The 27,501-nt window shown below is 43.6% G+C and overlaps 2 protein-coding genes across 2 annotated transcripts in view; one reads left to right on the plus strand and one right to left on the minus strand.

Annotated features, from left to right (window-relative positions):
- Nucleotides 1-13,618, plus strand: crlf3 (cytokine receptor-like factor 3). The gene is made up of 9 exons (XM_083896797.1): nt 1-108; nt 5,048-5,174; nt 8,582-8,789; nt 8,910-8,997; nt 9,102-9,279; nt 10,023-10,251; nt 10,512-10,650; nt 10,741-10,853; nt 11,751-13,618. The coding sequence occupies exons 2-9, from the start codon at nt 5,058-5,060 to the stop codon at nt 12,017-12,019; spliced, it is 1,341 nt and encodes a 446-aa protein (XP_083752923.1). The 5' UTR covers nt 1-108; nt 5,048-5,057; the 3' UTR covers nt 12,020-13,618.
- LOC310933067 (polycomb protein suz12-B-like) overlaps nt 12,055-27,501 on the minus strand; it is a gene marked incomplete at its 5' end in the record, with an annotated part of 21,212 nt that continues 5,765 nt past the window's right edge. The window contains 14 exons of the mRNA XM_083896489.1: nt 12,055-12,183; nt 13,728-13,808; nt 14,552-14,626; nt 16,762-17,002; nt 20,802-21,115; nt 21,692-21,771; nt 22,587-22,785; nt 23,574-23,731; nt 24,165-24,308; nt 24,634-24,722; nt 24,855-25,029; nt 25,697-25,802; nt 26,466-26,589; nt 26,749-26,995. Of these exons, the coding sequence (XP_083752615.1) occupies nt 12,084-12,183; nt 13,728-13,808; nt 14,552-14,626; nt 16,762-17,002; nt 20,802-21,115; nt 21,692-21,771; nt 22,587-22,785; nt 23,574-23,731; nt 24,165-24,308; nt 24,634-24,722; nt 24,855-25,029; nt 25,697-25,802; nt 26,466-26,589; nt 26,749-26,995 (2,133 nt within the window). The 3' untranslated portion in view covers nt 12,055-12,083. The remainder of the gene's footprint in view (nt 12,184-13,727; nt 13,809-14,551; nt 14,627-16,761; nt 17,003-20,801; nt 21,116-21,691; nt 21,772-22,586; nt 22,786-23,573; nt 23,732-24,164; nt 24,309-24,633; nt 24,723-24,854; nt 25,030-25,696; nt 25,803-26,465; nt 26,590-26,748; nt 26,996-27,501) is intronic.

Below are 27,501 nucleotides of genomic sequence, written 5' to 3' on the forward strand. Positions count from 1 at the left end.
AAAACTTCTTCTTCTTCTTCTTCTTCATAAGTGACTGCAGCGGCTTCGAGCTGACGCACAGTTTCAGACGGAATGCTCCACAGAATGCTTTAAAAACACTGAAAACAGGTACGTTTGGAAACTTTCCGCCATTTTACCAACGTTTTATTGACAATTATTGTGTTTCGCTAGTCTGTTAAACTCCGCTCTGAGTTTCATTGTCATTTCGCCGCAAGCGGGAAAGTTAACGTTAAAAATGTCGTAAAGTCGTTTCGTTAGCTTGCGACTTCTCACTTTATAACAAGAAGCTTTAAGTAAACTCTTAATCCAAACTAGTAGTCCGTTCCATTCAGTGTCGTTTACACCAACAAGCCTCCACCCCTCCCTTTTGCTAGTTCGCCTGGTATTGTCATAACCGTAAGCGGCAGCGCGATCCATCACACAAAATGTGACTTTTCGTACGTAAAGAGTTGCCGCTTCATGAATAGTTTCCACGCCGAATTCACCGTAACACACAACTTATTCAAGATATTGTTTATTTGCGCGACTGTGATGGACCCGTGTTCACTTATAATCACTTCAATTTAAAAATGACGCGATTCCTCAACGTGGTTCGGGAGCAGCTCTGCGCACGTGAACGTATGAAGTGACAGGATTGGATCCATGGATCCTCGTGACCGTTCCAGCAAAAAAACCCACAAAAAAAAACAGATTAAAGCATTGATATTTTTTGTAACTTTACTGAATAAAACGTGGTTTAATCTAATGATGAAATTAAACATTCAGAAGTTGTGAGAGAGTTATGACACTGATTTTATTTAAAGGTGCATTATGTAATAAATCTAAATCAACTGGCCATAAAATCCTCCTAATATGTCACAGAGACTCAGGAATAATGTTCATATAACAAACTGAACTCACCAACAACAACAGTGCAGCCAAAATATTTGCATTAAAAAAAATATTTTGCAGACTGCAAATCATGTTTATGTTTTGAAATCATGTTTTTTGCATGTGGCGCCACCTACCGCCGTCTACCAATCATTGCAGTCGGTAGAGTCTCAGCTGCAGAGCAACCACTGGTTGCCAGTTACGTCAGAAAACGAAACCTAAAAGACCTCGGTATTTTGAATTTGAATGTAATTGTTGCTGCTCGGATAACAACAACAACAACAACAACAACAACAACAACAACAGTAGTTTCCATTGACATTGCTGCTGAATTCCTGTCATGACTTCCCTGTGAGACGTGTGCGTGCATGCAGCGTGTGGAGAAGCCGCTCGTGACGTCGTCCAGTGAAAAGAAGCTTGTAGACTTTGAGGTTGCATCATAAACAGATGGACGTGTGCAATGACGAGTAAATCCGTTTGGCAGCGTTTGGTTTTTATGAGCCAGTTAAAAAAAAAAAAAAAAAAAAAAAGTAAATTCTGTGACATTCTTGAATATTTTTGGATTCAAGACAATGCAAGAAACTCTTGCATTACAACATTTTGCCACTGAACAAAAAGACTATGATATCTACAGAACATGTTCACGTCTTTATCTCACTGTTGGACAGGAAACTTTTTTTGTAAACCGCTCACTCTCCCACACCAACGTCCATAGAGAAATTCAGTGATAGAGGATCGGGCCCAAAAAATCAAGCCCGACCCGACTCGAGCCCATGCACGTTGTGTCCGATCCCGACCCGACACATTAACTGTAGTTATGAGCCCTAGCCTGATTTAAACGACTTTTTTTTTTAAATACGTGAGCCGTAAATGTACACGTACGTATAAGTACGTCCGCGTCCTCCCCACAGCGGGAGCTTGTTGTACCTGCTGCCACAGTCTAATTTACAACCACAACAGAGCCGCTGAGATTCGCTTCCATGAACGCTTATGTTGCTAATGATGATACACTTCCTGGTTTTTAAATGATACGTTCACGGACACAGGTTTTTACACCTTCACACAACGTACGACGTGCTATAAAATACCACGAGAACACAACGAGGGAGAAAAAACACAAATGCTTCATCAAGGGCCTGACCCGATCCGGCCCGGCCCGAGTATAGTGCCGGGAAATATCGGGCTCGGGCAGAGAATCTAAACTCTAACGGGAGCTGCTGGTCTACTGCTGCCTCGTGTGGTCACTTTGTGTCACTGAGGTCAATCTGAGCATATGGCAGGGTTTCAAAAACCCTGCCATATGTAAGAATGTGGCCAATAACAGTTACTACATTCAAATTCAAAATACCGAGGTCTTTTAGGTTTCGTTTTCTGACGTAACTGTCAACCCGTGGTTGCTCGGCAGCTGAGACTCTACTGACTGCAATGATTGGTAGACGGCGGTAGGTGGCGCTACATGCCAAAACATGATTTCAAAACATAAACATGATTTGCAGTCTGCAAAATGTTTTTTTAATGCAAATATTTTGTCTGCACTGTTGTTGTTGGTGAGTTCAGTTTGTTATATGAACATTATTCCTGAGTCTCTGTGACATATTAGGAGGATTTGATGGCCAATTGCTGTAGATTTATTACATAATGCACCTTTAAGTTAACGATAAAAAGAAGAAGGAAAAAATGGCTGACTTTAATACACACAGGTGACGGTGGTGTATACTTCCTCCCTCTTCTCACTTGTGGTCGTTAAACCGCGATTTCCTATCCCATACAACTCGGTCATTAATATGACAGACCAGATTGCTCCACTTACCCGTGTAAAAATAATCCTGTCAGATTTAGTTCTCACGTGTCATGCGGAGGACGACACAGTCCTTGTAAATGACTCACTAGCACTGAGCAAAACACAACATTTCTTATGTCACACAAAGGTTGCGTTTGTGTGTCTCCGTCGTCCCAGATACGAACTGTCTCAGTGAAAGCTGGACAACAGCGGGACAGGTTGACCTAAATACTCACACACACACACACACACACACACACACACACACACACACACACACACACACACACTGCTGCTCATTGTCACCGTACATGAAAAGCTGGAAAAAAAACTACCACACCCGGATCATACAAACACACACACCTGAGAACTTGCTCGGCGTTTGCTCGACTGAGCGCTGAACGTCCACTGAAGTGTCCTCAAGTAGGTTTTTGGAGACGGAGACAGAGAAACAGATGGAGAGACAGCAGCAGCTGTTTCAGTTTATGAAAAACAGAGCATAATGTGTGTGTGTCAGAGCATGCCTGCATAATTCTGCAGCTCCACATATTCATTCATGCGTGTGTACATTTCTTACGCTGTGTGTATTGTTTGTCTGAGCGTCTCTGATGCAGGATTTATAAAGGGTTAGTTAGTTAGTTCTGGAGTTCAAAGTATATTCAAACTAGTGCTGGGCACTAGCTTAACGCACGGAAACGCGTATCCGTGACAACTGACCGGAGGAAAAAAAAAGACGCGCGTGACGTCACGTCTACGTGCCGCGACACCGGAGTCCAGGCGCCGTTTACCAGTTAGCTCCGTCAGCTGCATTAGCTCGTTTAGCGCCGTTGGCGCACCTACAGTGGAACTGGAGCGCTCTGTTTATTAAGAAACAAAGAAAAGAGCAGCGCTAACAAATAACCAGCGTACCTGTGTAACTGCGCATCTGTGCCTTTGTTTTGTAAAGTTTAGCGTTACTTTGGAGACTCGTTTTAACGATCGGAGAGTCACGCAAACATGACGTCACGCGCGTCACGGAAACGCGTCGTGCGTTAACGTTGACGCCGTTAACGCATCCAGCGCTAATTCAAACACTGAAGTCTCAAGAAAAATAAACAACCTTCCCCGGCAGGTTTGTAAACCGCTCACTCTCCCACACCAAAGTCCATAGAGAAAATCATTGATATAACGTCACTGCACACAGGAGTCATTGATCCACTGCTGCCTCCATCACTCTTCAAATGTCTTATTTTGACCTTAGTGACACAAAGTGACCACACGAGGCAGCAGTGGACCAGCAGCTGCCTCGTGCAGCCAATTTTCTCTATGGACTTTGGTGTGGGAGAACTAGAGTTGGAACTGACGTTACCGATGAATACTATCCAATGATACTATCAGCAACTATGTGCTGCAGATAATAACGACAATGCAATTATTGTACAGCAACAAATGTAAAGCCACATATTCAGGACATTAAAAACGTAAAAATACTGCAAAAATAATGTCAAATGAGAGCGAGTAAAGGAATGAAAATGACTGTAAAAATGATGGTGGTGCCACTGGTGATATATACACAGTGTATGTGGCAGAAAGACGAGGCCTTTCAGCGACTTCCTCTTTAGATGCTGTAAAGGAAGCGCAGTCGACCGCAGCAGGAGACCACAGAGCGTCTCTGCTGAACTCAAGACTCGCGTCGGGAGAAAGTGACGAAGATTTACACGAATACACGCACACATTGTTTTACCATTTATTTAGTAAAACTGTCGTCGCCGCGGCCACTTAGGATCGCAGCAGTGTCTTTTAACGAAGTCATAGGTAAGTCTTCAGTCACAAAATAAATACAAGTTTTAAGGTGAGAATTTGTCGTTGTGACGTCGCAATCTGTTTCGTAAGTGTAAAAAAAAAAGGAGAAAGAAATGAACAGTTTTGAGTTTCGAGTCCTCTTCGTTGTTTCGCCACAGAACAGACTTGTGTGTGTGTGTAACAGGAAGAGGTTTGTTCAGAAAGGAAGTGCACTTCACTCTTGTGCTGCGTGCACGGCTGAACTGAGAATTCACCGCTTCGTCTGGTCACGATAAAGTTGCGACGTAACAAAAATGACTTAAAGAAGCTTTTCCCCCCACTACGTTTCCTCTTACCGGCTTTGTCACTCGTTACTACGAAATAAAATCCGAAGAAGATTCACATGAGGTTAAGTGTCAAGTGCTCAAGGACACGTGTAGATGAGCAGGGCCAGGAATTGAACCCACAACCTTCCAGTCGAAAGACAACTCGCCCTACCGCATTGATGTTGAAAATTGGTCACGATAAATGTATTAATGGGGTAATTATCAATTCATCGTAACCCTGCTGTAAATTCATGTGTGGTATAAAGAACCCCATGTAACTGAAGTGTGTGTGTTCTGTCTGTCTGTGGAGGTGTGGGAGAATGTCTGTGGAGGTGGACGCGCTGCTGCAGGAGGCCAAGGAAAGCATCGAGGCCGCCCAGAACTACCGCAGTGAGCTCCAGCAGCGTCTGCATGGCCTCAACCAGGCGCGCAAACAGGTAACGAGGGGTCTAAAGGCCACATTATACTTCTCCGACTGCGTATGCGTTATCCGTCTGCGTCACCACGGAGACGCCTCGAGCATTTATACTTCTGCGTCGTGGTGACGGACACTCGCTGCAATTTCCCGCCCGATCAGTAGGGGTCGCTGCGCAAGGTTGTTGTGCTTCTGGCTACAGTGAGCAATGGCGTCCGAGAAAGAAAGAGAGAGAAAGACTGTTGTTGTTGAAAAAGTGGCCGTTTCTCACTTTTCTGTGTCACGGAACGCAGTTTTAAGATAATTTGAGGCGAGAAATTGGCCATTTAGAGTCTAAACATGTGCTGTGTGTGTTAAGATATGACGTATTTATAGTTCGGCAGCGGCGTTATCGGCGGGGATCAGCTCCGCCTCTGTCAGGACGCCCGGAGCGCACTGAGAGCCGGCACAGAGCAGCTTAGCTCGGCCTGTCCTGAGGACCAATCGCAGCTCTTGCCGTCTCCGTAGTCCCTTGACGGAGTGACGGACACTTAAAAAATATTCCGTGCACCCGGAGACGACGCAGAGGCTCTTCGACAGGTTCTGCGTCGACGCAGAGGACTCTGCGTAGCTACGCAGAGCACTTTACGCAGGAGTATAAATTGGGCTTAAGTATCTAAGTATGGAATTAGATCTGTGTCGATATTTTTTTGAGAAACACTTGTTCTTTGCGCTCCCTCACTTGTTGTTTGCGCTCCCTGATTTGTTCTTTGTGCCATGTTTTTTTTTTTTTTGTGGGCGGGCCTTAGGAAGCTGCCTGCTGATTGGCTACTGAGTTTTGGAGTGACGGCTCAATGGACCGAAAGTGGTCACAGGCTTGGAGTCGCTGTCCGTCTGGAACTCGCGCAAAGAACAAGTGAGAGAGCGCAGAAAACGAGTGAGGGAGTGCAAAGAACAAATCAGGGAGTGCAAAGAATGAATCAGGAAGTGTAGAAAACAATTGAGGGAGCACAAAGAACGAATCAGGGAGCGCAAAGAACAAATCAGGGAGTGTTGAAAACAATTGAGGGAGCACAAAGAACAAATCAGGGAGCGCAGAAAACGAGTGAGGGAGTGCAGAAAACAAGTGAGGGAGCGCAAAGAACATATGAAGGAGCGCAGAAAACAAGTGAGGGAGCACGAAGAACAAGTGAGGGAGCGCAGAAAATAATTGAGGGAGCGCAAAGAACAAATCAGAGAGTGCAGAAAACGAGTGAGGGAGTGCAAAGAACAAATCTGGGAGCGTGAAGAACAAATCGGAGCACAGAAAACAATTGAGGGAGCACAAAGAAACGAATCAGGGAGCACGAAGAACAAGTGAGGGAGCGCAAAGAACGAATCGGGGAGCGCAAAGAACATATGTGGGAGCGCAGAAAACAATTGAGGGAGCGCAAAGAACATATGTGGGAGCGCAGAAAACAATTGAGGGAGCACGAAGAACAAGTGAGGGAGCGCCAAAAACAATTGAGGGAGCTCAAAGAACAAATCAGGGAGCGCAGAAAACGAGTGAGGGAGTGCAAAGAACAAATCAGGCGGCACGAACATAAAAGGGAGCGCAAAGAACAAATCAGGGAGCGCAAAGAATATATGAGGGAGTGCGAAGAACAAGTGTATTAAAAAGTGTGAAAATATCAACAAAAATCTCATTCCATAATTAAACACCAGAACAAACAAATTAAAAACTGCCTTATTGACACTGATTAACACTAGAATCAGAAAGCACGGGCGTGTTTTGTTTTTCTCTTGTGAAGCGAAAACAGCTTTTAATTCCTGAAGCCAATGTTTTTTTTGTACTTTCCCTCTGGAGATGAACTGGATGTTCCTGCCAAACCATCTTCATATGTTTCTAATGAACTCAAAAACGCAGCAGTGCAGCAGCCGACCCCCCCCGACCCCTGGTCCAAGTCCCAGGAGAGAATATTCTCCCCGTCGCTCTCTGCTATCTCTTCCTTCCTCCTGCTGTCTGCGTTTACTCGTTCCAGCTGCTCTCGGTAAACAATGCTGCCGCTTCCTGTCGCTGTGGACGGACAGAAAATCTAAAGAGCGGAGACGCAGAGGCGAAGAGAACCCGTGAATCGCTCGCTCTTCACTCGCCGATCTGATGATTTCCCTGCTCGTGTGTGGTTCCGTCCACACGGCTCTCTCTGTGTGATAGAAATCTTGGACAATTCATCGATCAAACATCAGGAAACAAACGCTCTTTACACTTTTTTCGTCCACAGACTCTGATATTTTTAGTTCCACTGTTATTTTACCCATCCCAAAATATTGATCCTCTGTCGCCTGTTGCCGTTCTGATAGTCGTCAGGAAGTGAGTCACTGTCGCCAGAGTAAAAACCTCCTGTGTCTGCTTTCTGACGCCCCCTAAAAATTGCTTTTTTTTTGGGTTAAGACCTTGCTTTAAGGTTAGGGCTAGTTAATAACTGTGGTTAATGTGGTTAAGGATAAGGCTCCAAATGCATGCCTTTAAAAGGACAGCTGTGCAATCCTGTGTGTGTTGGAGAACTGAATCTGAAGCGTCTTTCTCAGACGTCAAATCACGCTTCCTGATGAAGAGCTGCTTTCACAGTGAGCCGAGACATTGGTGACGCTCACTACGTCGAGCTGTGGCAGCGTCCGAGAAGACAAAATTGGTTTATTCCTTCTCCTCTGAACTGATACTGAAATGTGACGTCGACCGGCCACTGATTGGTCAGAGAGTGTCGTCACTGGAAGAGTCACGAGCGCGATGTCACAAGAATCAATGAATCGGTGAACAATGTTGAACTGTAGATTAAAGTTAAAAAGATTTAAAAATCCTGAAAACATTAACATTAATCTCCATCATTTAGAAAACTAACTACACCCAGAACAACAACTGCTTTACAAGTCGCTAGCTTGCGCGTTTTGCGTCGCGTAGAAAACCACGTTCCACGCAGCCGTTGCTATGATGACTCCGCCCACTTTGAGGAGCTACTACAGTAATGGAGAATGAACCAAACCGTGTAGAGCCGTGCCTGTATGGTGGAAAAGTGTCATACGAATTGTTTGACTTACAGCTGCAACTAAAGATTATTTTGGTTGTCTATTATTTTCCAGATGAATCGTTTAGTTCAGAAAATTCTCGAACGTCTTGTTTTTGTCCACAAACCAAAATGATTCAGTTTGAATGTTTTCTTTGTCATGTGGAGCAAAGAAGCAAAGAAAATATTCACATTTAAGAAGCTAAAACAATCAGAAATCTAGTTTGAATCATGTAAAAATAATCAAACCGATTAACTGATTATCAAAATAGTTGACGATTAATTTAGTAATCGATTAGTAATCGATGCCTCGATTAATCGTTTCAGCTCTAGTTTGATTTTACTAAGACTAAGATGTTTAGTTGTGTCTAAACGTGCGTCTACCTTCTTCTTCTCTGTCCTCCGACAGGTTCGGGGAAGCTCGGGTCAGGCCCGCGAGGCCCTCCGGAGGCACTTTGCAGAGCTGCAGGCGGCGGCGACTCGGCTGCTGACGGAGCGACTGGACGCCCTGCTGGCCGAGGTGGACTCCATCGAGGCCGACAGCGTCAAACCGCTGGACGAGTGTCAGAGCCTCATCGAGCACGGGGTGGGCCAGGCCGACGAGCTGCTGAGAGAGGGTGGGCACCTCTCCACCCCCCCCCCCCCCAAAAAAAAACAACAACAACAACAGATTAATGCAGCACTTTATGCTCTGTGAAATATAAGTCGCCGCTCTCTTGTCGTCCTCCGTCTCACAGGAGAAGCAGCTCTGCGCTGTGGTCTCGGGGAGAAGGAGGACAAACTGGGCAGCTTCACCAAGAAGGCAATACACATCCAACTAGACAGGTAGGACAAAGACCTGGCCTGTCCCTCAGAACCTGGACCTGGACTACGGCTCATCTTCTACGTGCTAACATCACTTAACATATGTACATATGTGTGCTTCCTAGTCTACCTGAGGTACCAGCGTTGGTGGACGTACCGTGTGTTTCAGCTCAGCTGGACGACTCTCTGCTGGTCCTGCTCAGGGACCGCTCCGCCCGCCACGGCTGCGTCTCGTCCCGTCCGCCGGTCCAGATCGACGAGCTGCAGGAGAGGCCAGGATGCATCCTGGTCCGCTGGTGTAAGGTCGGTGAGGGTGACGCCGATGCCGAGGTCAGAAATTCGCGATCTTCTCGGTCTGCGGCGACGTGACGCTATCACGAAGCCGTGCGTTTGTGCAGTTACTGGTCATGACATCGCGACAACCAATCAGGAAGAGGGGCCGGACCATGAGGGCGGGGCTTCATCACTAATTTGACGAACTTGACGTAACTTTATCACTCCTCAACGAAATCAGAGAACTTGACGTATCTTTATAACTCCTTAACGAAATCAGAGAACTTGACGTAACTTTATCACTCCTTAACGTAATCACAGAGAACTTGACGTAACTTCGTCATTCCTTAACTAAATCAGAGAACTTCACGTAACTTAATCACTCCTCCTTAACGAAGTAAGAGAATTTGACGTAACTTCATCACTCCTCTTAGCAAAAGAGAACGTGACATACAATAACTTTACCACTCCTCTTAACGAAACCATAGAAGTTGACGTAACTTTATTACTCCTTAACGTAACTTTGTCACTCCATGGGGGCGGGGTTAGTCTGGATGCCATACTTTCTGTGTGGGGAGGGTCGTGAAGTCCAGATCCGTCTTTGATTTGAAATGATTGTCCCTAAACTCTGCGTCGGTCGGATCGTACAATACTGACCTCGGCATAACTCCCCCAAAAAAGAATCAATAAATAAATCGACCTTACACACACTTGTGTGTTTACTGCAGGAAAAACAACTCGTCTTTGTGTGTGTGTGTGTGTGTGTGCGTCAGGTGGACGAGGACTTTACGGCGGCAGATTATTGGCTGCAGCACCGGCGTTCTGGCAGCGGGGGGAGCCATTACGAGGACTCCTACATCGGACGGGACTGCGAGTTTCTGGTTCTCCACGTGGATCCTCACACGGACTATCTGTTCAGAGTCTGCGCCCGCGGCGAGGGCCGCACCGAGTGGAGCCCGTGGAGCGTCCCGCAGACGGGCTACACCACGCTAGCGCCGCACGGTACGTACGTCGCATGCGATACGTCGATACTGTCTGAAAACGAGGGGGGGGGGGGACAAAAATGGAGTAGAGAGTGAAAACAGAAAAAAAATAAAGATGAGGAAATGAAGCAGACTCCTGCTGTGAGGCTGTAGTGCCACCAGAGGGAGACAGAGGGCAGGACTGTAGATGAACCAGCTCTGTGTTTGTGGACAGTTTGACGTTTTTTTTCACCAGTGTATATTCTGTACAAACACTGTGTGTGTGTGTGTTTCTAACAGAGTGGTGTTTGGGCACTGAGGGCTACGTCCTGAGCAGCAGGAGAAACATCGCTCTGCGTAACGAGTCGTCTCAAACGCGCTGTCAGGTCCTTTACTCCAACGCAGCCACGTACTTCTGTGGCCAGACACTGACCTTCAAGTATGTGTAAATACACACACACACACACACACGCGTTTCTATATGTTCGTGAGGACACATCATTGCTTACCCTTGACTTTAACTGGACAGGATCTCGGCAGCAGGTCAGGTGGATCGGAGAGACAGTCTGGGCGTGTGCGTGGGCAACGAGAAGGGGGCGGAGTCTCTTCAGAGAGACCAGGCCGTCTGCATCTCCACCAAAGGTAAGTCGACAAAAAAAAGGCGTCCGAGATCTTGAATCCGGGTCACAAAAACGCCCTGAAACCGTGTGGTTTTAAAAATGTTTGTTTGTTAGTTTACAGGAAAAAGGGCTTAAAGGGATAGTTCTGGGTTTTTTGAGGTGTAGTTACTGAGCTGTGACAGACACAGAGGCCAAAAACATGGCCGCCAGTCAAGACAGATTTTACAACTATAAATGAGCTTTAAGTCTACGATGTCTTGTTGTTGAACGACAGATGAAGTTAGGATTGAGCGTCTAATCTTCGTACACGAAAAACCCTGAACTGTCCCTTTAAAACATAACATATATATTAATATAAACAAAACAAATGTGAGTTTTCAGTTGACATTTTTATTATTTAAATATAACAATAAAAAAAATAAACTTTAAGACCTCCGTCTCAGTGACGCGAGACGAGTCTGTCCTCGCCGTCCTCACTGTTTCCACTTTTCAAAATAAAAGCCTTAATTAAACTGGGACTGCAGCTAAAGATCTTCTTTTGTCAAACCTGGAAATGATGACGTTTCTCAAACGTCTGTCCACAAATCAAACATATTCCGTTTTTAATGATTTCTTTGTGTTTATGGAGCAAAGAAACCAGAAAATCTTGTTTTGAAAACTTGTTTCAGTTTTTTCAAAAACACCTAGACTAATTATTCCATCCTTGAAACAGTTCACGATCAATTCAGTCATTAATTAACGAATGAAAACCGCAGCCTTTTTCTTCCCCATAAACTCCTCGATCGTCTCGCGCAGTTCGGAGCGTCAGTGATTTCTTTCCTCGTCTTAGCATGTGGTCGTAGGATCGTTGTGTTTTAAACCTCCTCCTCCTCCTCCTCCTACTTGTGGAGCTGACGTTTGCGTGTTGTCCACGTTCCAGGCGCCGTGTTCGTGAACGGCAAAGAGATGACCAACCAGCTGCCCGCCATCACCATGGGCTCGGCCGTGACCTTCGACATGGAGGTGGTGAGCCTGTTTCCTGCCGGCAACAACAACAACGTGAGCGACGGCTGCGGCTTCAAACTGAGGGTGACCATCGGCTCCGGGAACCGCGAGGTGGTGTTCGATTGGCAGGTGGAGCAGGCGGTGGACGGCCTCTTCTTTGGCTGCTCCTTCGTCCACTCGGGCTGGAAGGTCCTCGTCTTTTAAAGAGTCCACTCCTTCGATCGGCGCCCGTTTTCTGTTTTATTTTTCTCCGCTGTCTTCAGCTTCGTCATATTTCTAACGTTCCTCCTTCTACTACTACTTCTTCTTCTCCTCCTCCTCTTCCTCCTTCGTCGTCTTCCTCTTCTTCTTCAGGACGATTGCTGAGTCTGAAAAAGAAAAAAAAAAAAGTGAAAATCCTCAAACAGGTCAAGAACCAGAGACTTGCGCTCTGTGAAAACACAGAGAGAATGCGATTTAGCCACTGAAATATCAGCTTTAAGTCTACGATATCTTTAAGAACATGTTGACGTCTTTATCTCACTGTTACACTGACGTTTGTAAACCGCTCACTCTCCCGCACCAAAGTCTGTAGATAGTTCATAGTTCGAATGTCTTATTTTGTCACTTTTGGAGTTTGAAACCCTTCATTCAGATTTACCTCAGTGACACAAAGTGACCACAAGAGGGCAGCAGTAGACAAGCAGCTCACTGTGTCCCCCGTGAGTGAAAATCAGTTTTTTTGGACTTTGGTGTGGGAGAGTGAGTGCTTAACAAACGTCATTTTCAAGTCAGTAAAGCAAAACACACAAACACCCTTTTTTTTCTATTTACTCCGATAAAATGCCATAAAAATGGGTGATTTGTTGTCCTCATGTTTACACGCGACACGTTTACACGTTAAAAAGCAGCAGAAAAATCACAGAATCACCGATTCATCTGTTACAAAATACAGTTTTCCTGCTGCACGCTGGCGTTTTCTTCCCAGACTCTGATTTCTTTTGTGTTCTTTAATCTGAATCCTGAACCTTCTTTTAAGGTTTGCCATTGTTTACAGCTGTTCCGTTTGTGCGTGTGTTTCAAATGTTTATCTATGCATCGTTTTCATTTTTTGCCGCAAATACAGTTGAATTTAGCTCGTCTTTAAAGGGTTTAAACTGGTGAACCTACTGGTATGTTTTTGTGTTTCAGTTCTGTTTTTCGCAAAAAAAAAAAACCTCACTGTGAAAATCAATCCACCATTTTCTTTTTTCCACCTAAAATAATAATAAATATGAATAGAATTCGCCTCTGAAAGGGTAGTTTGGGCTTTTTTGAAACGTGGATGTACAAGAGTTACTGACACTGTGACTGCGCCGTATGGGTCTACAATATCTTTAAGAACATGTTTTATCACGTCTTTATCTCGTTTGTAAACCACTCACTCTCCCACACCAAAGTCCATGGAGAAATTCAGTGATTTTAGCTCGCGGGGACACAGTAGCTGCTGGTCGACTGCTGCCTCTTGTGGTCAATTTGTGTCACTGAGGTCAATCTGAGCTAAGTTCTTCAAACGCCGAAATAACAGTTGAACTTAGTGGTGGAGGCAGCAGTGGATCAACAACTCCTGTGATGTTAAAATCACCGATTCTCTCTATGGACTTTGGTGTGGGAGAGTGAGTGGTTTACAAACGTCAGTTTACAGTCAGTTAAGTTTGTCTAACAGCGAGATAAAAGTTACTAGATGTAGCTGTTGATGTGGACAGATGGTTTATTAAAGCAGCTGCAAGTTTCCAGACAGTTAACGTTTCTTTGTTAACATTTTCAATCAAACGACAACAACAACAACAAACCCCGAACTCTCTCTTTATCTCAGGTGCGTCTGAAAGCTCACGCTTCAGGTCGTCGTAACGTGGAAATTAACCTGTGAAATAAACTCTTGATTGGGACAAACCTGAGACAAATGGACGCGACGCAGTCGTCGTCAGAGCTGCTGTCTTCACTGGCCGTTTCCCACATGTCCCTGCACTCAGGACTACACACACACAGACACACACACACACAGGATGTCAGTGAAGGTACGGGAAAAAAATTACTGATGACGACTTCCTGTTAAGAACAGGTTCAGGGACTTCAATAAAACGTTATATTACATTTTTATTTCAACATAAAAGGCACATTTTAACGTTATCTTTCATTATTGTTGTCATTCTTTCAAAATAAAATGCACATTTCAACATCAACTTTAATTATTTCAAAATAAAATGCACATGTCATTTCAGTATTCATATACTTCATATATATATATTTTAACATTATCTTTAATTTAGTTTAGTTAGTTCTTTCAAAATAAGATACACAAAAATAAAATGCACATTTCAACAAAATTCTATAAATTTTGTTATTTCAAAATAAAATACACAACATGGAATTTCAGTATTATTTCAAAATCAAATCAAAAGATTTTAAAGTAAAATACACATTTTCATGTTTTCTTTCATTTTAATGTATATATAATGTATACTTTTATTTTTACCCATTCACCTCATGGCACCACTTCCTTTAAAACTGGCTTTCCTAATATTTTTTACAACTTCCTGTGCAAACCTTTTACCATAACAATAACAGCTCGCCGTTGCTAATTCAAGAATATAAAATGCATGTTATTCTGATGTAACTTCTTGTGTCGGTAGTCATTAGCGCTAACAGGAAGTCGTCACACTGAGAACCTCTGCAGAAAAAAATCATCTTGTTTTGGTGACAGCGGACGATACTCACTCTGTGTTTTGAAGGTTCATGGCGTTTTTTCTCAGGCGGAGACACGACTCGTTGTGACATCGTTTCCTGAAGAAGCTAAAACCAAACAACAAACAAACAAGTTGATTTGGAACGCAAACAGATGCGTGATACTGATGAGCATAATATCTATTTGCGTCAGAGTGACTTCACCTGTGGCCAAAAACATGGACGCAAACGTATATCTCATAAAATAACATGGTCACGGGCCGCTGTTGCATAGCCACTGTAAGCAGCGAGACGCCATGTTTCTACAGGAGCCTGTAAGGACAAACCCGAGAGAACAAATCAAGCGTCGCTTTACTTGTTGTCCCGCCATTAGACGGTACTATCCTCAGCCGGTCAAATGTCGTTCTCGTCGTCTTTCTCCGTGTCGCGCATAAAGTAACGTTTAGATAAGTGTGTGAAATTACCTGTCCAGGAGTAAACACGCGAGTTCGGCGTCAGTGCGTAACCCGCTGTCTCTCATCAGCGCTCTCCACTTCGGGAATGCATCACCGATGTTAACTCGTGTTTTCTGTCGTCTATGGTCGCGGTCACGTTTTCCAGCGTCGCGTTTCTTTTTCTTTGCGGGTCTACGGTCAGGTTCTGGTGTTCCTTTATCCGCAGTAAAATACGTGTGGTCCTCCATTCTAAACGTGTAAAAAAGATCCGCTCTCAGCCTCGTCTCAGCGCTCTTTTCCACTCTGTTTATACCTCGGACTTCCTGCTCCGTCAGCGGAGGCGGGACTTCCGCTACAAGTAAAGCGACGCTTGATTGGTTCTCTCGGGTTTGTCCTTACAGGCTCCCTTAGAAACATGGCGTCCTGCTGCTAACAGTGGCAATGCAACAGCGGCCCGTTATTTTACTTGACTTTTTAAAACATTACGAAAACTATTCTGGGGCCATGTGAAACTGTACTACTGTGGAGTTATTCTACAGTATCCGTGACAGTAAAATAGACCATCCTAAGTTTATCTACTGCAGTAATTAGGTTCTCAACCAGTAGAAAATACTGTGAACACCTGATTATGCATGAAAAAAAAATACCGTCATATACCGTGAAACCGTTCATCCGTTTGTATTTCTGTTAAAAAGTTCTGCAAAAATATATATCTTTCTGTATGCTGTAAAGTGGTTTAAATTTTTTAAAATCAGAATCGGCTAAAATCGGTATCGGCAGGTCAAATTTCTTGGAAAATCAGAATTGGCCCCAAAAATGGCAATCGGTGCATCCCTAAAAATAACCGACGTATAGTTTTCAAACAGAGGCAGCTGCCTTTTTAATACCATCATATAAATAAATGCAGAGCCTTACAAATTTGTGAAAACATCTACTTGGAATTCTTCGGCCAGATATCGCGATATTATCAGTAGCCAGTAGGGGTGGGGGAAAAAAAAAATTGATTCATATATGAATGGCAATTCTAATCATCCACGATTCATAAACTTCAAAATTAGTTTTTTTTTTTTTTTTTTAAGACCCGTTTGTGTTATTTGTGTACAGTTTATTTTTGTAACTTCTGGGAGAAAAGGCAGCCTACCTGAGCTTTTATTCATGGAAATTATTTTGTTGTACAGTAAGTAACTTTTTATTTGTTTTGAATGAATAAATGTTAAAGGTGCATTATGTAATAAATCTAAAGCAACTGGCCATAAAATCCTCCTAATATGTCACAGAGACTCAGGAATAATGTTCATATAACAAACTGAACTCACCAACAACAACAGTCATGTTGATAAAATCATGTTTATGTTTTGAAATCATGTTGTGGCGTGTGGCGCCACCTACCGCCGTCTACCAGTCATTGCAGTCAGTACAGTCTCAGCTGCCGAGCAACCACGGGTTGCCAGTTACCTCAGTAAACAAAACCTTAAACACCTCGGTATTTTGAATTTGAATGTAGTAACTGTTTTTGGCCACATTCTTACATATGGCACCTTTAAGTATAAAGGTGAAAGGTGAAATAATTTCAGTTTGTCCGTTAAATAGAGCAAAGAAACGCGAAAATATTCACAAAATGACAAAAGTTGCTCTAGTTATGAAAATAACACACACTCAAGCAATGAATCCATTATGGGAGCAGTTGACAGTGAATGAACCCATGAATCAAAGCAGCCTCATCTGACCTCTCTGTCTGTGAGGGAGCCTGGTTCGATTGGTCTGGACTGGTCTGAACCGGTCTGGACTGGCCTGAACAGGTTAACTCACCTGTCCAGCAGAAAACAGGCCACCTCGGCGTCATTTTGGAAGCCTCCCTCCTTCATGAAGGACCTCCACCGGGGGAAAGCAGCGCCGAGGTTCACCCTCTGACGTCGGCTGTCCCGCACACGTTGCCCTTCCAGACGCTTCTTCCTGCGCTCGTACAAGAGTTCAGGCGACGGCGTCTTCTCCACTAACATGTAGTAGTTGTGGTCCTCCATTTTGAAAACAGACGGGTTTAGAAAAGGGTCTGAGAGCAATGTAAACACTCACAAACAACCGTTTCCTCCTTTTTCTTCCTTCCTTCCGCTTTCTCTTCTTCTGTCGCGTTTATTGGCGGTTGGCAACCAGCTTAAAGACGCCTTACTGCCACCTACTGGACTGGATGTCGGCGAAATTCTCTTCATTAAACCAATAGTTCTCCAGTTTTCTATGAAATGAGCCTGAACATTACTAACGTAATATTATTGTTACTATTAAAATAAATTATTACACGATTAGTACTAATTTATAGAACTTGTATCTTCTATCAACCGGTTTAAAGATGCATTACTGCCACTTACTGGACTGGATGTCGGTGAAATTATCTTCATTAAACTAGTAGTTCTCCGGTTTTCTACTAAACTAGCGTGAACAATACTAAAGTACTATTATTATTACTATTAAAATAAATGACTACACTATTATTACTAATTTATACGACTTAAATCTTCTATCAACCAGTTAAATATGCATTACTGCCACTTACTGGACTGGATGTCAAGAAAATTCTCTTAATTAAACTAGTAGTTCTCCGGTTTTCTACGAAATGAGCGTGAACAATACTAAAGTACTATTATTACTTTTAAAATAAATGATTACACTATGATTTCTAATTTATATGACTTATATCTTCCATCAACCGGTTTAAAGACACATTACTGCCACCTACTGGACTGGATGTCAGCGAAAATGATCTTCATTAAACAAGTAGTTCTCCGATTTTCTATGAAATGAGCGTGAACAATACTAAAGTACTATTATTATTACTATTAAAATAATTATTACACTATTATTAATAATTTATACAACTTGTATCAACCGGTTTAAAGATGCATTACTGCCACCTACTGGACCGGATGTTAGCAGGAAATTAGGCAGGTTATTTATTTCATACAATATAATACAGATGATCTTCATAAAAGCAGTATTTCTTAGGTTTCCCATGAATTGAGCATGAATAATACTTATTATTTTACACTACTTCAATATTTTATTATGTTACAAGTAAATATTTTTATACATTGAACATCGATAGATGTGAAAATGCATGTTTCTTATTTACTACCTTGGTGGTGTGACGCTCATGAAGGAAACGGTCGACGCGTTTGAACATCATACAAAAGTGTTTGTTTTATTAGAAAACCAGGTCAGGTGGTTTTACAATGTCGAAAAGTCGTCGCGTTTTTCCCCCAACATGGCTCCTCTCGTTTTGTGCAAAAAAAACCAAAAAAAACACTGCTGGTCTCAAAAATAACGCACAACAACTTAAAAACAAAAACAAACAACAGCATTCGTGAACGAAAAGGAAAAAAAAAAAGTGTACGAAGCAAACCGGTGTCACTCGTGAAGCCAAACCAGACGTAGAGTCAGTGACACGAGATGTCGCACACAAAGTTTTTGACACAACTCCCGGAACTGTAGAAGAACGGTACGGTTTTGTCGCAATAAAACTTTGAACGTGGTCAAATTCCATCGGCAGGATAAATCAATCATTAATCGAGCTCACCGACGTACAGTCCGAACAATTTAAATGTTAAGTGCCAAGAGGGGGCGCCCAACTCTTTCTAGCCACTCCGGACGCTCGCGATGTTTCAGATTCAAACCAAAGTTCGGACTCAGTTTTTGTTTTACGACTATAACGTTAAAAGCATCAGTTATTGCAATAATATCGTACATCGTGAATCGGTTTCCCGTGTAATCGACACGGACGAATGTTCGCCTCAAAGCAAAACGAGGAAGAAATATTTTTCAGAGGAACGACTGAATCTGCAGCAAATCCGTCTCCTTCCATCTTTAAAATAAAAAAAAAAATCCTTGTGGATGTTGTTCAGGTTTTCCAAAACGACCACATTTTAAAGCTAATTTATAACATAAAGTTTCACAATGATTTATATACAAAAAACACAACAACAGGCGACAATGAAAAATAAACCAAACCCGCTCCAGTTTATAGTGGTGCCATTTCAGGCTCCGCCTCCAGTGGAGGTGTGGCCTCAGACACATCGGTGATGAAAATGTAAATGAGCAGATGAACTTGAAAAAAGGTTCAGTTTACAAAAAGCAGCAGTTTTACAAAGTAGCACCTGGTTTGAAGGTTTAAAGGGACAATTCTGGTTTGTTTTTTTGAAGTGTGGCCGCCGCCCTGAACAAACATGAGACAAAACAAAACAGCCAACGTAGATTTTGTCGGGTGAATCTTATGCAAATTGGCTAAAATCAGCATCTTGCGTTCGCGTCTCTTACAGCACTAAAGAAAAACCACCCAAACTGTCCCTTTAAATGCAAAACCTTGAACTGTTTGGACGATTCCTCACGGAACCAAAACAGTGAACAGTTGAAACCGCGTCAGACTGGACGTGGAGCATTTGGCGGTCGGGAAAACCGCGACAGTGACGGGACGTTTTTGGAACGTTACATTTCTGCGAACGTTACCCGGAGTTGATGTCTGATGATGCGCACGCACACACACACACCTGAAAACCTTTGGTGGAGCTGGAAAGTCACTAATTGGTTCTTCAACAAGTTGTTAAAGTTTTTGTTTCTTCTTACTGAAAAACAAATCCTGCGATATTTGTGTATCGCCAACAAACCAAAAGATAAAAAACGCAAACAATGTAAAAAAAAACAAAAAAAAAACTTGAGGTGTGAATCGGTTTTACTCGCGTTATTTGTGCGATTAAGTGTTTTCATCTCCGTCTCAGCAGTAATCTGATTTATTCATTTCACGATGGCTGACGGGAAGTCAATTCCGATAACCACGTCGTAACCGTTGCCGAGCCAAACTATTTCGCAAATGTTATTTGATTTGCGACATAATTTTCATTTTTAGGTAAAGCTTCGGTGCAACAGTGACTGCATTTTAGACCAAGTTGTTTCTCAAATGTCAAACTGAAATTATTGAGTTTTAACGATTTTTTTGTTAAACTGAAAATATTCAAATACAAACTAATTTATCAATTAATCGTTGCAGCCCTTTGTTAATTTATATTTAACCGCAAACGTAGAAACAAAGATGTAATTCGGTAACTCTTGAGTCGCAGTTTTACCGAAATGTTCGTGAACACTTTGCGATAGCGTGAGCAGCCGGTGAATTCAGGGGAATTTAGCCGAGTCACGTGGGAAAAGAGCGGGAAAAACAGCTTGAACTAAGTGATGTATCCAACTTCCTCGTTCACTTCCTGCTCCGCCCTCTTGTTGGTCACATGATCGCGCTCACACACTAGCGACGATGTGAATGAATTGGCTTTCACGACGCGGCGGAATTGAAAATTCAACACGTGCTCAGCCACGCCGCCCTGCTGGTTTAAATGATTACGACAGCAACAAAGGCTGTGTATGAATCCCCTGTAGAAAATAGTTCCTCCTGTTTGATGGGAAAAAAATAAAAAATAAAACTTTGTTGTGTTGGTTTCTTCGTGGCGTTTGAAGACAAATTCCCAATCCAGACTGAGGCCCGAGCTCCGCTTCACAGTTTCATCGTGAATGAACGCCGCGCGTCCTCAGGTCCTCGCTTTTCACGACTCATTTGAAGCCGAAGCTTCTCTTCGGTTTCGACGTGGGGACGACTTTTGTGATGAAAAGTTCGTCTCGTTTGTGACCCTGCAGTGACCGTTGTGTGTTTTTGATACAGTTTGTTTGGGATCTTTCTCAAAAGCTCTGACGGAAACGTCCATTCCGTCACAGCTCCTCCTCCTCTGCTTCCTCCTGCTCTTCCTCCTGCTGCTGCTGCTGCTGCTGCTGGCAGCGGCGGACGTCTCCGCTGTCCGGGCGGTCATTTCTCATCTCACTGCAGGGTTTGTACTCACACGGATCAGGATCAGGGTCCAGCTCCGGCTGGGACTCCACAGCCGTCTCCCAGTCGTCGTCCTCCTCCTCTTCCTCCTGCTCCTCCCCGTGTGCGGCCTTCAGCGACGCCTGGTCCTGGAGGAGGCGGAGTCGCGCCATGGCCTGGTCGATGGTCAGCGTGCTGACCAGGTTGAAGTCGTGCATGCTGACCAGGTGCAGCAGGAAGTTGCGGCACAGGTTGTGCTTGACGATGTGAGCGCCGTAGTGTTCGGCGAACCGGAGACACGCCTCGTTCATCTGGTTGTCGGCGATGAAGCTGCACGGAGGACGAGGAAGAGTCAGTACGACGTCTGCAGCTCAAGTCTTACGATAGCTTCAGAACGCGTTCGCGTCTTTATCTTCGCTGTTCTAACAGGAAAGTGAAGTTTGTAAACCACCGCTCACTCTCCCACACCAAAGTCCACAGAGAAAATCAGTGATTTTAGCTCGCAGGGACACAGGAGCTGCTGGTCTACCGCTGCCTCGTGTGGTCACTTTGTGTCACTGGCAAACACTGTCATACACTGAAGTGGCAAAATTAGCACATTTGAAATTGCCAATGGAGGCAGCAGCGGATCAACAACTGATTTTTTTCTATGGACTTTGGTGTGGAAAGAGTGAGTGGTTTACAAACGTGAGTTTCCTGTTGGAAAAGTCCGTCTCACAGTGAGATAAAGACGTGAACCTGTTCCTCAACTAAACACCAACTCTGCCTGATGCCTGATATTCAAAAATGCCAATAAGCGGGCTGAGAGATCGTGGTTTAGATGCACTTTAAGATATCGTAAATACGTAAATATGATACGGCATTTACCCGGCAACAGCAAAATCCTGTAAGATTTCGTACGCTCACCCGTGCTTCATGGCGTGCAGGTTCCACAGCTTCATGATCTCCTTCTCGCCTTCGTTGACGTCCGTAAACTCCTCGATTTGCTGCAGGGCGAGAGAAGTCCAGACTTCAGACGCATTCACGGTACATTATTTTATTTCAAAACTGATTTTGAATCACGCGGACGCTTACGTAGACGTTATTTTTGCGAGCGACTTCTGGTTTTGTCATTTTCCGTTAAGTACTTGAGTGGCTTTGACAGACAACAGTTGGTTTAAGTGAAAGACTTTAATGGAACTGGGAATGTTTTAGGTTTCTTTTAATCGGGGTATCCGCGGGGTCTTATCCAATATCCAATAATATGAATTTAAGGCCTTAAAATGTCTTAAATTCTCCTAAAATCTCATAAAAGGTCTTAAAAATCTATTAACGTTACGTTTATTTAAAACGCGCATAAACGTCTATTTTTGAGGATGCGATAACAGAACTACAACACGGAACTAAAGTAGGTCACCTGTGCTGCCCAGGTGAGAATTTATCGTGCACCACTAGCTAGTGTGCTGTGCGAGCGCCGCAGTGTGTTACAGCTTAGCATAGCAGCGGAGAAAACTAAATGAAAGCCCACAGCTAAGCTGAATTGCAAGTTCAACAATTTTTGGCTCTTTTTGAAATGGGTCTTAAATTGTATTCATTATGGTCTTAAAAAAAAAGTCTTAAATTTGACTTAATAAACCTTAAGAAGAAGTGTCTATGTTTTCCAGGGTGACGTCGCAGCCAATTATGATTGAACATGTCAGAAGTACCAGACAAAAACAGAGAGTCAGACCCTTAGTTACTTCCCCGTTCAAGAAGAAGGTCTATGGGAAGAATCTATGGGAGCGTCTATAAGACCGACACGGACACACAAACCCTGATTTACCTTGATGGTTTTCTCTTTCAGCCAGTCGGGGTCCTTCTCGTCCTCGCTGTCCACCTCCATCTGCTGCGGCCGCAGCGGCACGCAGCTGTCGCTGCGGAAGTATAGGCGGTTGTGTCCGCTGATGCACGTCCTCTGCTGCTCGCGCTCGCTGTCCTCCGGCTCCAGAAACTCGGACAGACTCGGCTTCATCCTCTTCGGTCTGAACAGAGGACACAAACGGACAAAGTCTCACATCTTCCCCCAGCATGTTTCATCGTTTGGTCCATAAAATATTGATCATCAAACCTGGACATGATGAATTTAAGAAACTAAAACTGAGAAACTTTAATTATAAAAAAAACAACACTCAAACTTTAATTAGTTGACAATTTAGTCCTATAACTGGGTCCAAAGCTGATTTAAATGGTAAAATTACGACTTATTTAATGTTGTTTTGTCGAAAAAAAGTAGAAATAAAATAAAATAATAAATCTCATTTATTATCATTACTATACAGAAACAGATTCAAAGAAATAGTTAAAATCTGAGCTAATTAATCAGGACAGTGGTTAAATCTTACTTATTAATCAGCCAACTATTACACAAAAAAACCCTATTATATTCTCAGAAATGTAATAAAGTCTTTACAACATTATTTCTTTCATTAAAAGGTTCTGTTCTGATATTTAGTTTGATATTATTTTGTATTTAAAATACTGTCCAATAATGGGTTACTGAAGGTAAGCAATATTTTATGGATTATTTTTGTTATACGTCATCAGATGGAGGGGGAAAAAAAGTAGAAATCTGCTAAATATATGGACCAAAACAATAGGACATCGGTTGCAAAAACCCATATGTGTCTAACGGTGGTAAAAATGTGAGTAAAATTGGTCCTGGTTCAAAATTAAACATGTTTTTCAGTCGGTCCTTGAACACGTGCTGCTGTGAAATGTGAGGAAAAGCCAAATGTGTAAAGTTGAGAGTAAATATTTCAGTGGTGGGCACCTGCAGACGAGGATGTGGGTGACCACGGTTCTCTTGACCGGTCCGTTCCGGCTGAAGGCAAAGCCCGGCTGGTTGTGGACGTCCTGAGGGTTTCCCGCGTACGAGCCGTCGTAGCAATCGTTGATGGACACCTCGATCTTTGCGCCTTTGGGATGAGGCTGCCGAAGATCACAGGCAAAGCAAGGTGAATGGAATCCATAGGTCACCGTTAGACTGATGTGGGTACACCGCTCACTCTCCCACACCGAAGTCCACAGAGAAAATCAGTGATTTGAACATCACAGCACACAGGCAGGAATTGCTCATCCACTGCTGCCTCCATCAGTGAAGTCCAATGTGTTATTTTGTCACTTCTGTGTTTGAAATCCTTTGTTCAGATTTACCTCAGTGACACAAAGCGACCACACGAGGCAATAGTAGACCAGCAGCTCCCGAGTCCCCGCGAGCTAAAATCACTGATTTTCTCTATGGGGTTTGGTGCGGGAGAGTGAGTGGTTTACAAACATCATTTTCAAGTCGGTATAATTCGTCTGCAACTGCAAAATAAAGACACAAACCTGATCTTAAGGTATTGTAGGATGTATTACTCACCACATAGTTAAAGATGAATCTGGAGTGCGACAGTTTGAGGTGTTTGAGCAGACTGTAGAGCTTCCTGCAGTTCAGCGTACACCAGGGACAGTGGAGGTCGTCTCTGGCCTCCGTCTGCTGCCGGGAGTTGTTGTTGTACTGGAACTGCACCAAAAACAACACAAAACAAAACAAATGATGACTGTGAAAAAGGCTCAAACAACATGAATGGACACATGTTGCCTCTACAGGTTACATTTCACCTTTTCTTCTTCTGGTAACATTTCTGTTTTTACACATCGATTCCGGCAAGATAAGAAGATAACACTGTCAGACTCTTTTAGCCTGCTTTATCTGGCTGTTAGACAGTGATGGCTCAGGGTCAGGTCTTCTTCTTGGATCCGTTACGGTTTTGTTAAACACACCTGGGACTGTATAAAAACCTGGATCTGGACCCATATGACTGTGTCGGTATCGGGGTGAGACTGACCTGGTAGAAGATGCGTAGTTTCTGTCTGGGCTCGGCTGAGATTAGTTCTCTTCTGGTTTGCACGTCAACGTTGATGCTTTCTTTAAGCGCTGCAGAGTGAAGAAATAATAATACAAAAAAAACACATTTCATTAAGATCCTCGTCTCTCCATCTTCAGCTGAGATTGGCACTCAAACATGTTCAGAAACGCGTAGCCTTGCGTCGCGGCGTGCATGCTCACCCAGCGTTTGCGTGGCTCTCAGGCTGCTGGGCCTGGCGTCGTGGACGGTCTCGGAGTTGCGCGTGGCCAGAGGTTTAGCCACGGGCGCGGTGGGGCGATCGCAGGAGTCGTTGGTCCAGCGCAGGGTGAACTGCAGCGTGGGACCCTGGGAGAAGGTCTCGAACGGAGGAAGACGCTGCGAAGAAACATTACACGGTTCTTCATACGCGTTCCCAAAAGATATCGGTTCATATCCACTGTCCCAAAGTGAAAAATAGGGCTGTGAATCACAGGCAAACTACGCAAAACACGTGGCTGTGATTCATCAAAATTCAAACCAACTAATCTGCTCTAAAATCAATGAATTTAGTCATCGATGAATCGTGAAACTGGCCCGTGACCTCCTTATGGAAGTAAATCTGTGCCATCTGAGTTTGAATTCGAATTTCTAACACTGATTTTTTTCGCATCGAAATTAGACTTTGAATTTTTAAAAACTTCAAATTTCAAGCACCGTTTTTTTTCCAACGTTGAAAAAAATTCAGTGTAACAAAAATTTGACAAAAATTCAGTCTCAAAAAATTCACTTGCAAAAATGTCAGTTAATATCCGGGTCACCAGAGAGAAGCAATCGATCGATTTTTTTTTACAATGAATTTATTTCAATGTTGAAAAAAAATCAATGGCAAACAAAAACCAGTGTCTAATTTTGACAAAAAAATTCAGTGTTAGAAATTCGAATTCAAACTCAGATGGCACAGATTTACTTCCATATCTCCTCCTCCTCCTGAGCACAGTGCTGTGTTGTTAGCGCTCGGCATAAACAGTTCTGTTTTCCTCGTTTCATTCCCTCGTGCACAAACCTTTCCGTCCATGATGGTTTCCCAGGTCGCCCTCTTCTTGCTGACGGGACACTCGTCCGTCTCTTGCATGGAAACCTCGTATTCTCCGTCCAACAGCTGCAGACGTCTGCGCACAAAAACAAAACATCATGGCGACACTGTCTCGTTACTGACCAGAGCTAATTCTCACCATGACGCCATTAATTAATGAGTTGCTTGTTTTTTTGCAGGTGCAAATACTGTATAATCACTTCTGGTCTGGTGTTCCTCTGGGCTCAGTTCTGGAGTCCATTCCTATTTTTGCTACAGTAAATGTTATAATTATATCATAATTCTGAGGTTTGGTAAAACAATATTAAACATTTAATGGACCAAAGGAGAAAATAACTCAACCGATGACTCCATTATGAAAATCTTAGCCTTAATAGCCACTAATATCAGGTCATTTTACACTTTTAAAAGATACAAAGCCGTCACCGACACATTTGCGCTGGAATTAATAATTAATAATTAATAAAAAGAATTATTTCCGATATCGGATTTAAGTGATTTTCAAACAGTGTGCGACTGATACGGATACTCAGCACTGTATCAGGTCATCCCCAGTTTTTTTTGATACACAATAAGGAAAAAAGATAAATAACAATAATAAAATCAGATAAAATTTCAGATGCTAAAAGATCCAAAACACAGTAATCAATAACAAAATTGTTGGCAGGCAATTCATTTAGTAATAGTTCCATAACAGATTATCTGCGGAGGACGTTTTTTTCCGTGTGTGTGTTTTCACCTGTTTTTATCAAAGACCGTCATCTGAGCCACAAATGTGGCTTCTTCCTCCTCCTCCTCCTCCTCCTCCTCCTCCCTGAGAGAAGAGCTCCTCCTCTTCCTGTTCACCACATCCTCCGTGAAATCTGAAACACACACACACACACACACACACACACCAGGTTTGTTCTAGATGAACTGCTTCTAGGTTAATATCCAGCCTACAATCGCCAACAGACATTTTAAAGTCATCCGTGCGCTCTTTGCTCGTCAGAAGACCGCAGCAATGTTGAATGTGCGCTGACCTCTGTGGAGGTGATTCTCTCCGTTGGCCAGGCCGTTGCTTTGTGCCCTCGGGTATCCGGGCCGCGACACTCTGAACAGCAGCGAGTAAGACTTGACCGTGTGAGAGTTGCTGGGTTCGAACTCGCCGCTGGGGATCAGCAGAGAGGGGGCGGAGCTCGGCTTGGCCTGGACTCCCGCGCCGGAGTCTGGATTCAGAGGAACCTGCTTCTTCCCCGCGGGAATCTGCTTCACGGGACAACTCACATCCTGGATACGAGGGGAGGGGGGGGGGGGGGGAGAAAGTAGCGTACGTTAACGCATGATGCGTTTCCATGACGACTGAAAAAGACGCGTGTGACGTCATGTTTACGTGACTCACAATTGTTAAAATGAGTCTCTAAAGTAACGCTAAACTTTAAAAACAGAGGCACACATACGCAGTTACACAGGTACGCTGGTTATTTGTAGTGCTGCTCTTTTCATTTAATAAACAGACCGCTTTAGTTCCACTGTTGGCACGCTAACTGGCGCTAAAAGGGGCTAACTGAGTGGTGCCTGGACTCTGGTGTCGCGGCGCGTAAACATGAAGTCGCGTGCCTCTTTTTCCAGTCTGTCGTCATGGAAACACGGCATGCGTTAACCTAGTGCCCAGCACTAAACGAAAGACAAGCGATATAAAAGTAACCGACGATCATTCTGTTAAAGGTGCCATGTGTAAGAATGTGGCCAAAAACAGTTACCACATTCAAATTCAAAATACCGAGGTCTTTTAG

This window comes from Microchirus variegatus (assembly GCF_963457635.1).
Source record: "Microchirus variegatus genome assembly, chromosome: 10".
NCBI classification, from domain to species: Eukaryota; Metazoa; Chordata; class Actinopteri; order Pleuronectiformes; family Soleidae; genus Microchirus; species Microchirus variegatus.

Bases quoted from the DNA above. Each gene is read 5' to 3' on its own strand.
- crlf3 (XM_083896797.1), top strand. From the start codon at position 5,058: ATGTCTGTGGAGGTGGACGCGCTGCTGCAGGAGGCCAAGGAAAGCATC. The intron at 9,280-10,022 runs GTCGGTGAGGGT...TGTGTGCGTCAG, and splicing joins TCCTGGTCCGCTGGTGTAAG to GTGGACGAGGACTTTACGGC. The intron at 10,854-11,750 runs GTAAGTCGACAA...TCCACGTTCCAG, and splicing joins CGTCTGCATCTCCACCAAAG to GCGCCGTGTTCGTGAACGGC.